The sequence below is a fragment of the Eptatretus burgeri genome, chromosome 3 (assembly GCF_056783735.1).
Source record: "Eptatretus burgeri isolate ZD-2024b chromosome 3, Ebu_testis_v1, whole genome shotgun sequence".
NCBI classification, from domain to species: Eukaryota; Metazoa; Chordata; class Myxini; order Myxiniformes; family Myxinidae; genus Eptatretus; species Eptatretus burgeri.
Window position 1 is genome coordinate 16805639 of NC_140963.1, and position 12207 is coordinate 16817845.

Sequence of the window (12207 nt, forward strand, 5' to 3'; positions counted from 1 at the left end):
AACCCAAAGATAAACTATAACTCTGATGCGTCGTCGCAGACAGCTGGCGTTACCTCGATGGGTGTGTGTGCGTGTGTGCGCACCCTTTGAAGCGGCATTGAGCCGGGTGTTCCATTTACGAGCTGACGCCTTGCGAAGAGTAGGCCATCAAACCATGGCTGTCTGGTCAAATTCCATATTGCTGTCCTGACTTCTGCTGAGAAGCAAAATGGCAAACCACCCAAGTGTACCGTCTACCTCGTGCCAGTGACAGAATGCTGCTTGCAGTGCCCACGGTCGCTGGGAAGAGCATAGCCATGAACAGAGCAGACCTAATTATGAACATCATTTATGATTAGGTGTCAGTTGATTGATCCAAAAAAATAATCACAACCTGTGTCATCAGTCCTATAAGGCAGAAGCCGATACAAAACACACTGGGCAATGCATTTTGGGACAGTTGGAGATTTAAGAGATTTCACCAAACGAGTTTGTGATTCCTTTTCATATCCTAACAACCCCTTGGGGGAATCAAGGGACTGGTTAAAAAAAGAAAAGAAAAAAACATCTTGTTTGTCATGAAGCTCCAAGAAAACCTTGTTCACTGGAATCACCAAAATATAATCTCAAGGATTGAGGTGTTGTCAAAAAGTTGAATCGAAGTTCAGCATTATCATTATCATTATTTCTTGTAACAAAAAGATAGCATCACAAACAACAAACAAAACATTACGATGAAGCATTGCCCTTTTCAGAAGCCAAAGAAAACAGAAATACAGGATCTCCGAGGTGACTCTCTCTCTCTCTCTCCATTGAGTGCAGCCTTCTGGCCGCTGGTTGCATCATTGGTTGGGACGCGGCTATGCCGCTGACGCAGTGTCCCCCTTACCAGTACACTGGTACTCATTTTGCCGACCTTGGAAGGATGACAGGCTGAGTCAACCTCCTGGTGTATTTTAATTCAGCGGCCAACGGGGCTTGAACTCAGGACCCTAGGACCCCAAGCCACCACCCTAACCACTAAGCCAACACCAGGCTACTCCGAGGTGACGAAAACGCTTAAACCGGCCCAGGTAAGCCCCACATCACAGCTCAGTATCCTTGTAACCACCTGGAACATTTTGTTATCATGGTAGAGAATTTCAAATCAGCAAGCCGATGCAAATTGGCCTTTCCGCACCAAAAGAGTATATAATCCATTCCGTTGCTTCTAACAACTGCTTGTAAACAAACTTAAACTGTTTGTAAAGTTTACTCAAGTCTGTTCCTTCATAAACCAGTTTACCAAAAGATTTACCAAAACATGCTCTCATTTGATTACGGGGACATTGCAGACAAAATTGTGCACTCGGTTAGACAAGCAGATATACTCAGGAAGCCGTGTCAGGATAATCATATTTTAAAAGTTGTAAACGTACGTGGAACGCCGGGCAGACGCCGAGCATGTACGTACCCATTTCCTTAAGTTTCTTCAGGCCACATTCCACCCTCCTCTCAGCCTCCTCCTCGGAAACCCTCGGTCCCAACCAGCATGCCATGATCCAGGGATGAACGGACGATCGCACTTTGATCACGACGCCGACTTGCTGACCTCGGAACCCTCCAAACCACACCCATCCAGCGATACCTGTGAGCCGCAGTCTATCGCTCGCAACGCAGGTAACGCTGAACGGGCGTGGTCTGACACCGGAACAATGGCAAGAAACGACGAACGAACAATGAGGAACAATTCCTTTGCAAGGAACTTCGACGCGGAAGGAGGCTGAGGCTCATCAAAGCCGACGCTACTATTGACAACTTGTGATCGTTTCGTCCGTGTTCTATCTGAGCATCAAACAAGGAAGCAGCACGTAGCCGACCATTTTTAAAGTCGTTGGTAAGACTCTTCTAGTGTTCAAACCGCAGATCTCCCAGAACTCAAAGGGGATGCTCGAACCATTACACCACCAAGGCTGGTTGTGGTTCAACCAGACTTTGCGGTGCAAATCTACCACCAATGGAATGGATTATACTCTTTTGGTGTTGCAAGGCTGGAAGGATAGCTCAGAGGTATATACTCGGCTGCTGCTGCTGCTGCTGTTGTCGATGATACTCTTGTCGATGCTGCTCTTGTTGAGGCTCCTCTTAAACTGCAAATATGGAACGGCGAGTGGTTCATGATGACCTCATTTCTTGCAGGATAACGCAGCCCCAGAACCCCATCCTCTGGAGCCGATCCAGGCACATCTTCATCTCCTGTACCCTCAGTGCGAAGAGGGGTTTCTTTGCATCCAGTGCTCACAAGACACGATGTGAAAATAGCAAACAGGTCTGTTCTATCATGAATGGGCTGGAAAGATAGCTCAGAGGTATATACTCGGCTTGAGCTGTCGAGCCTGGGTTTGAATCCAGACTGAGCTATAAACTCTCATGCTGGTGTTTTAAAGGTAGGATGATAAATCGGTGAAATCAGATGACCTGCCCTTCGAGCTATGGTCATTGGTGAACGTTGAAGATGCCATGGTGTCTTTTTGTAAAGAGTGGAGGAGTTATCGCTGGCAGCGTGAACAAACTCCAAATTCCTGCCACATTCTCTGCCAAACAGCAAGTTCGTAAAAACCACCACACAAGGTTGAAATGGGGCCACCAATGAAGTGGTCTGTTGTACAATCCGAATTGAGAATGTCAGAACTTTACGCATTTGGGGAGGAATGGGGGGGCAAGACAGGATCCATGGGGTGAACAAGATAAAAACAGAAACTCTCAGGAGGGGAAAGTGTAAATTTGGAAAGGGGAGTGATTGGGGTGAGGATTGGGGGGGGGTGGGGTTAACAAGGATAGAAAAAGATCATAGATTTGGATTGGAGATTATGTGAGATCATGGTGAACAGCTGTATTGAAGACCTGGAGGGAAGCCTGAGATTGAAGAGAATGTGGCAGTTTGTTCCGCAGGTGAGATAAAAACAAAAGAGGAACAAATGAGCGGAGGTGAGCAGTTAGGTAGTTTAACCAGAAGGGGGTTGATTGTGGACCAAGTGTGACCTGCAGAAACCGGGGGGAAGGAAACGACACATGGACAGAGCAGAGGTTGCAAGACCAGGAACGAGGTGGTAGAAGACAGATAAACCATCAAAATGTTTACGATTGTGAAATGATGGACTCGTAGACTCAGCTTCCTTACAGGAGAGTCCAATATTTCTTGAAGGCCTTGAGTTCCATGGCGTCAAGCTGAGCAAGATGTGGAGAGGGGGAAAGCAGTACTCCATCAAGCTGTGTATGAAAGCCTTGCAGGGGGATAGGAGTTCAGGAGTGCCGAGGAAAGACTTTGTATGACGGAGGATGGCCAGTAGAATGCTTACGTTATGGCCACCCATGCCCAAGATATGGATGAATTCGGATGAAACTTAGTGGACAGGTTGGGTATACACCAAGGACGAACAGATTCGATTTTGGTGAAGACCCGGATCCAGATACGAGTCTTTTTAATTTTTACCTTTGCTACCCAAGGTGGATGTCGGTTATGTTTTCACCACTGTTTGCCTGTCTGGCTGTGCACAGGATATCTCTAAAAGTTTTTTGGGAGGTTGTATACATAGACGGGGCTCGTGGAAGAGCAATGCACTGAACAGATGAGGACGTAACAGACAAAAACAGGACGCAAAACACACATGCATGGGGTGGACAAAATGGATACAGAAGGAAACTCCAAGGAGGGAAAACTGGAAAATTGGAAGGAGGAGGGATCTGGGTGGGGTTAACAAGAGTAGAAAATATCATGGTTTTGAATTGTGGTTGATCTGAAATGGTGGTGAACAGCTGGCTGTCTTGAAGACCTGTGAGGGCAGAATGAAATTGAAAAGGATGTGGAAGTTGATTCCACAGGTGGGAGAAAAAAAAGAGGAACAAATGAGTGGAGGCGAGTGGTGATCCTGGATTTTGATAGTTTCACCAGTAGGGGGTTCATGGTGGACCAATGGCCCATGTATCTCCTGCAGAAACATGGGGGGGGGGTGTGGAGGGGGCAAAGCATGGAAAGAGCAGAGGGTGCAAAACCAGAAAGGAAGCGGGAGAAGACAGAGAGACCACCGACTCGTCTGAAATGGCGAAATGATGGGCCCATCGACTCAGACAGCTTCATTGTGGGAGATAATCTTAAAAGCCTTGGTTTTATATTCCACGACATCAAGCTAAGCAAGATGTGAGGCAGGAGAGCCAGCCCAAAGTGGAGGGCAGTACTCCATAAAGCTGCGGATGAAGGCCCTTTACGTGGATCGGAGTTTAGGTGTGCCAAGGAAGGAATTTGTACGATTGTCTGTCTGTCTGTGTCTCTTCGCTCCCTTGGTTTGCACAAGCCTACATGGTGCCATTGCGGTATATCCCAAGACCAGCTTATCCATACTCATTAATTTGCCTTTTGACCCTCAGGTCTATTCTATTGAGCTATTATTTGCATCTAGGTCAACATCTCCCATATTCTTTAATGGACTATCTAATTAAAAGCAACTTATTCCTGCCTTCTGCCTTCGCGAGCGCTCGCACACAGCCACCAGTTTCGGTATTTGTATTTGAGTGATCCTTGGGGTGAAAGAATTTCATTTAATGAGCCCAGTGCAAATTCAGTAAGGTTGACGATCCTGATGGGTACAAACCCCTGGCACTATGGGTGATGTTTGTCAGACCCGTCAATGCGACAACTGTAGTCAGGAGTATGGGTGCAAGCTCAAATTTAGGATCATTCCCCAAGGGGGGTTGTTAAAAATTAAAACAGAATTTATTTTAAATTTGGGTGTGCGCAGGAACATGGACAAAATGGCAGATGTCCATGAAATGGCAGATTGTGACAAACATGTGATCCGTGGAAAGCTGGGGGCTGGGCTAAGCGACGAGGACAGGGTAGGACCTTCTCCTACTCCTGACGTCACTCTGAGCCCCTCTCCTATGTGTTCTGAATGTTCTCGCCAGGAGGTGGGAAGAATATTCATCCAAGCCATGTCGTAGAAACTGATGGAACAACTTCAACAATGGAATGATCAAATTAATGAAGATCTAGGTGCAAAAAAATGAGTAAAATGAAAGAAAATAATCTAAAAATGGAAACTAAAATTGGGGTATTAGGACAACAAATGAGAGATATTGGGGGGGGGGAGAAGAACAATGAATTTTTTGGGGGTGCCATTGGTAAATGAAATTTAATAGTTATGATGGGAGAATTGAGAGAGAGGTTGGAACCAGGAGCACTGGAGAGAAAAGTGGAAGTGGAGAGAAGAATGAGAATCTTCAGGAGTGTGAAAATGGCCTGGACCGACATCGTGCTCGTGTGGCTGTCACCCTGCCCCAGAGAAAAACAGACCATCCCCGAGACGAGGCAATTAGAGGGTTTAGAGGGGGTGAAGCAGAACGTTCCTGCGGTCTGTGAAGCAACCGCTGCGTTTTGCAGGTCGGTGCTCGTGGATGCGTGATTAGACCCTGCAGGGGTCAGGTCAATGCACCAGGGACACCAGCGCTGAGCCTACGGTCAAACCTTCGCGGATACTGATCGATCTTTGAGGCGTTTTGTCAATCTTCAAAAACAGCAGCACACATACACACGGGATCGCAGAGGATAGCACAAGTGGGCTTAACTGGGGTTATAAACAATGATTTAATGAACAATAAATAAACTAGAGAGTTCATAGAACACGATACCCGGAGCATTGTTATTATTTTGTGTGCAGCTTGTGGCTGCAAGTTGCAATATGGCTAGGAGTGTGGCTGCGTCACTGACGCAATGCCCTCTGCTGGTTAGGGCAGGAATTTGGAATTTGGCCATGGTGCTTGCAACAGGTCACCTACTCTTGTATGGAAGAACACAAACAACAACAACCATACCCATGACGACAGCAGCAAGAACAACTAGAGTTCATAGAACACGATACTCCATGCAGTGTTCAGGTATATACATGAGGGGCTTGCCGTTAGCAGGAGTTATGTTCTTGAAAATCACTGTGAACCACAAATCCGCAAACTTCGGTGGTAATGGGGAAAATAGGCTTATGGAAATGCGGAAGTTTAGCACTACTGAAGAAGTCTTATACACCAACCACCCTTCTATTCATGTCTCTGCTGGCTGTGAGCCAGAGGTCAATAGACATCTGGGTCGGGCCTGGGGAGTCATGGATTCACTGGATCATGGGGTGTGGCGCTGCCGGTACCTGTGCAGGAGGAAGAAAGTCCGAGTCTTCAGGTCCTTGGTACTTCCAGTCTTGCTCTATGGATATGAGACTTGGACTCTGATCAGGGATCTGAGACGGAGACTTAATTCCTTTGGTACCAGGTCTCTTCGGAGAATCCTTGGCCATCGCTGGTCAGACTTTGTGTCCAACGAGCGGTTGCTGAGAGAGACTCAAATGAGATTTGTTTCCTGCATAGTCCGTGAGCGTCGGCTTGTGGATTTAAGGACATGTGGCTCGTTTTCCTGATGCTGATTCTGCTCACCAGATTCTCTCAGCGAGGGAGCCTCGTGAGTGGAGGAGACCAATGGGCTGAACATGTGCTTCGTGGTTGCGAAACCAACACCAAGCCTGCTTGCCAAGTGAAACCAGCATATGGCAAGAGACAGAAGGATGGATATTTTAAAAGTAATATTTATTAATCCCCACTGTCTCCCTTTAAAAGCAATAATACTAATTAAAAGCAACCCTGAAATGACTTAATCCTAAGAATCCCCAAATTAACAAAGTACAAATGTCACAGATGTCAATGGAACTGAGAACTTTTGAGGTGTCAACTTATCTCAAGTAACCAGTTTGTAAAAGAAACACCATCAAGTTATAAATGGGTGAAGGGTCGGTTGTAAGCACATTCAAAAGGATCTTGTCCAGTGGGTGCACTCAGAATGAATCCGATTGGTCAATCACATCCCAAACGTCCTCAGAGGGTGAAGCCTTGCATCACCAAAATATGCAGATGAACCCGAGCCCACAGGTTAAGTTGTGTGAAGGACAATGCGTACTGGAAGCAGGTGAGGAGAGAGTGAAGGACCAAGCAAGCTGTTGTCTCGATGCAGCCAGCAAGGAGATGCCTGCTTTGAAGTTGTTTCCGAGATAACGGCAGGACATCAGATTAGATGAGTCGACCGACCAGTAGATTGAAGCGACCAATGTACAGCGGTGTGAATTTGGTTCCTTTGTCAGGGAATAGAGTCACTGAACCATTTCAGGTTCACATACAGAATTCTCCCGATTCCACCTTTACTGGTTGAGCCAGTTTAAAAAGGAATTTCAACACATGAAAATTAGTGGACAGCAGCTGGTCCTTCTCCTACATTGTTCCCTCTCTCCTGACACAAAGTAACAGTATTTTATGTCTTATTCATGTTTTATCGTTTTGGCATGATTGGTGTCACTCACACACACACACACACACACACACACACACACACACACACACACACACACACACACACACACACACACACACACACACACACACACACACACACACACACACACACACACACAAACACGATCATTGTAGTGATAGTAATAATATAATTCCACTCATACAAGAGGTACAAAGCCGCTGGAATCTCGATACACGATGAACCTACAAAAACAACTTCACCTCTCACTACAACTACGATCTTAATAGAACAGAGGACATGTGGGAACCTGATGGGGAAAAGAATAAAGAAACACCGTGCCCAAACAAGATGGTGGCCTCTTGTCCCCCGTGGGTCCATGCCCGCTTGGTGGGGCTGGTTTAGCAGTCGGGTGATTGTTGTTGCGTCGTACGTACCACAGGTGCTTCGGCTGGTGCGAGGTGCTTCCTTCCGACTCCGAGCTCATCTTCCTTGTCAGTTGTCCGTCCGCCTGCTCCCGCTCTTAACACGAGCAGGGCAGATCAAAGCATGCACGTCTGAACAAACAAAACCTTCCCCCGTCGGTCACTCCGGATGTCCTGAGGACCTGGTGTTTGTCCTGAAGACATCGTGCGTGCGTCACATTATTTTAATGGTCGCCGCAGGTGTGTTCCATTAGCAAGCCGCTTGCTATCGCTTTTTTTAAGCCAGTCGTTCCGTATCAACCGCTCTGCAAGTCACTCTGCGATTGGAGCAAGCGATTCAGAAATGGTGCCCCATTCATTGAACTGTATATACAAGGATGGGCTGGTTGTGAGCGGTGCGAATTTGTTGCCACCATTGCCATCTTGGGAGGCCCACCCACTCAAGGCAGATATATTTCGACTCGCGTGTTGTACTCACCTGGACTTGGATGAATTTTGAGTTGAAAGATAGATTTTAGAATAAAGCATGGCGAACACAGAAGGTGCACACAGACATCAACCACAATCATGGCATCATCATCAACAAAACAACAACAACGTTTTATAAAAGATCCTTTTTTCCCCCATGTTTCACTTCATTTTGCAATCACTTTGAGACTCACAGACAGACAAGCAATATATTTGTGAAGGGAAAATATGTTGTCTTTTGATTAAACCTGTCAGTAAAGCGTTGGGTCTTTCATGCTAGTTCTTTTAAATCGCCGGAAACTGAGGGAAGCGAGTTCGAGTCCGTTTATTTCTGATATGTGAACGCCCCGCAACCCGTGCCTGAAGAAAACGAACCTTTTGGAACGCCGGGCACATTTCCCATCCAATCATCATGTAACTTTGTGTAAAAAGAAAAAAAAAAGACTAAGGGCCCCGGCCGACATTCCACAACATGTTTGTGGACGCCTACTACCAGTTTAATTAAACTAGTGCGTGCCCGTACGTGCGCGGCCGTACGTGCAAAAAATAAAATAAAATAAAAAACTTTCAATCAGCGTGCCAGAAACAACAACCACACAGGCCGTTCCTTCGATCTCGTAAACGACACACACACACACACACACACACACACACACACACACAGACCCCCACCCACACACACACACACACACACACACACACACACACACACACACACACACACACACACTGCTGGAATTATAGATGACACACACACACACACAGATTGCTGGAATTATAGATAGACGACACACACACACACACACACACACACACACACACACACACACACACACACACACACACACACACACACACACACACACACTGCTGGAATTATTATAGATAGACGACACACACACACACACACACACACACACACACACACACACACACACACACACACACACACACACACACTGCTGGAATTATTATAGATAGATGAAATGAGGTCAATGAGATGACAAATTAAGGGGTTGAATGCAGAATGCAGAGCAATGAGTAAGGAAACCCGTCGTTGTGAATCACTTTTACCACCAAATTGAGATGTATTTCGTTGGCAAGCATGTTGAGTAGAGCTGAATTCCTTAACACTTCCAAAGGCCACAGCGTTTTGACAATTGGAAACAAAAAAAAGTTGTGCACTTTTTTGTGATAAATTATTTTCGGAAGGATTTTTCTTCAATAAATAAATAATAATAAAAATTGTCTCCATGTACATTGTACACACCTTTATCTCGTTAGCACCTCTTCATAAACAACATCGCTGAGGTAACGGCGCTTCTTCTTTGTTTCCTCGTCCAGGACCAGGGCAAGAATGCGGAGGCTGCTGGATCTGCCAACATTTTGATAAATTATTCGTTTTAATGGCCAATTATTCAATTAGCGCCGACGTATTTTGCCTTTTCGCAATGTAGTCGCAAGGAAAAACACAAAGAGAAGAGAAGAGAGAGGGAAAAAAAAACGTTCGTGCAAAAAAAAATAAAAAATAAAAATAACTTCCTGATTCGGAGCATACCAGCTCACTCTGATGTTCCCGAAATTTATGCACCGTCTAATATGAAAACGATCATAACTTGGGGCATAGTGTTTATCTATAAATGCGCATAAGAAATCGAGAAATTATTGGAGTACACGAAGTCATCACTATCCGGAAGTCCGTACGTTGTAACCCGTAATAGGGAACGTGGCTGAGTTTCCCTTCCCCCATCGTCCACGCCCACACAGCAACGTGTCATGTCATTGGTTGGTAAATAAATGGCCATAACTTGGGAAGCACTTGTCCGATTAATATCAAACATTCAAAAGGCACATCCTCAGGTCCCCAGCAATATACCTGGCAAGTTTCAATGAGATCGGACCAGTGGTTGTCGAGAAACAGTGGACACACACACACACACACACACACACACACACACACACACACACACACACACACACACACACACACACACACACACACACACACACACACACACACACACACACACACACACACACACATATACATACCGATTGCTGGAATTATAGATAGATAAGAAAAGCGTTAGAATGGGTGACATCTACTCCACATCCGTTAAAAACTGACCCACACATACACATCCTCAAAGTCCATACATAGACAAGACAGTACTTGAATAAGCACAAACACATAAGGGGAGATACCACACCTTCCCATGTATGTTTCACTACACACACACACATTACAGTCAGGAATATGATGGATCTGCTGACATGCTAAGAATAACAAATGGAGAGGCTACTCAGGTTGGAAAGGAAGAAACAGCAGCTCTTTCAGTGCAATGCTTGCCTCATTGTGTCAATCTGTGCTTACAGGAAGCTTCTTGCAGCTCAGTGATGTGAGATGCACTGGATGTCATTCTTAATGGAGTACATTTCTCAAAAGTCTCCCCCAAAGGAGAAATGCGATTTACAAGTAGATATATACGAGCACATTACCTGTAGAGTGATTGCGTCAGCCGAGTGACACAATACACACACACACACACACACACACACACACACACACACACACACACACACACACACACACACGACCCAATTACATTTTTACTGTGAGTAAACTCACACATGCAATTCTGACAACTCCTCAAACAAAAAAGCCTCAGCATCCCCCTCCCAACTCTCTCCCATCTTTGCTCTCTCCCCTCCCTCCACCACCCCTAATCACATGTCCTCACACTTTCCCTTCCAGCCCGAAGGCAAAAATCCCTTCCCCACACTCAAGCTTTCAAACACTACCCACCCCCCCTAAAAGTGCTCAATGCCCCTCCTCCAAAAAAACTACCCCTCAACCTCCAACTTCTAAAGTTGTCCCTTCTTTACCCTCACCCTACTCCCACTCATAAAAGCAAACGGTCATTCTCACGTCAAAACGGCAGAATATTTAACGCTTTCTGCTCTCCTATCATACCATCACTGACTTCACAGAAACCCATCACGGTTGCCTGTTTAACTCACTATTTCAAGCAAAGATAGTTGGAAATAATGGCAAGGACCTGCATACCATCCATGGTAAAAGCGCTGCTTCAGAGAATGCCGCATAATTATTTGGGCGGTGTTTAAACAACAAAACGCTGCCTCGACCGCTGAGGCCTATCTTCACAAAGCCCTCGATACCTGTCAGCTGAAAATCCTTTGAAGTGTCGATTTGGTCATTTTACACTGAACGGAAAACTTATAGGGATGGCATGGCGTGTGTGAATTTGACAGCTTCAAAGATGTCTGTGACTTCACATCGCAGGTACGGTGGGCATGCACCATCATGGCAACCGTAGTATAGAGATTGTGGGTGGATTCGAGCGAACCGTCCAACCAGTGGGTGGAACTCGCATGCTTGGCTCCTTTTATGTATAGATCTTTGCCATGTTCAGCTGGACATTGATCAAGACTCATGTTGGTCATGAAGGGTTCCAATTCTAAACTTCTAAAGGGTAATTCTACTAAAGTGTTCTAAAGGGTAAATTCTTAAGTTCCAAAAGGTTTCAAGGGTAATTCTAAACTAAAAGGTTCTAAAGGGTACATTGTAAAGGGTTCTTAAATTGGCAGTCAAAGTATAGAAATTGTGGGTGGAGTCAGGTGAACTGTCCAACCATAATAGATGGAACTCACATGGACGGACGCAGCACAGCTCCTTTTATCATATAGAAAGATGAAGCGTCAATCAGCTCCCACTGCTCTGGGTCTCAAGCCACTTTGTCATACTCATTCATTCATTCGACACATTCATATATCGGAGTTCAATTATTCAACTACCTTAAATCCACAGAAGCCTCATTTGTGATCGAACTGCAAGAGCCTCGGATTTTCTCTCGAAGCCTCTGATTACCTTTATGTACTATCACAGCAGATTAAAGAGTGGAATGGATTTCAGCCTGATTCAGTGAAATAAAGTCCGAATTTGATTAAAGATGAACCAAACAAAGCAGAATCATCACATACAACAAACAAAACCTG

General features: G+C 45.5%; 1 protein-coding gene across 2 annotated transcripts in view; it reads right to left on the reverse strand.

Moving 5' to 3' along the window:
- The window catches only part of LOC147029453 (1-phosphatidylinositol 4,5-bisphosphate phosphodiesterase delta-4-like), a 79561-nt gene extending 70081 nt beyond the window's left edge, over window positions 1–9480 (reverse strand). The window contains exon 1 of one of the 2 annotated variants that reach the window (XM_085872508.1): window positions 9461–9480. Coding sequence is in view for 1 of the 2 variants with exons in the window: in XM_085872507.1 (XP_085728633.1) it covers window positions 1433–1517 (85 nt within the window). In the remaining variant the exon portion in view is untranslated. Of the gene's footprint in view, window positions 1–1432; window positions 1685–9460 lie in introns of those variants that run through there. The other variant, XM_085872507.1, reaches the window with a different exon arrangement.
- Between the last annotated feature and the right edge of the window lie 2727 nt (window positions 9481–12207).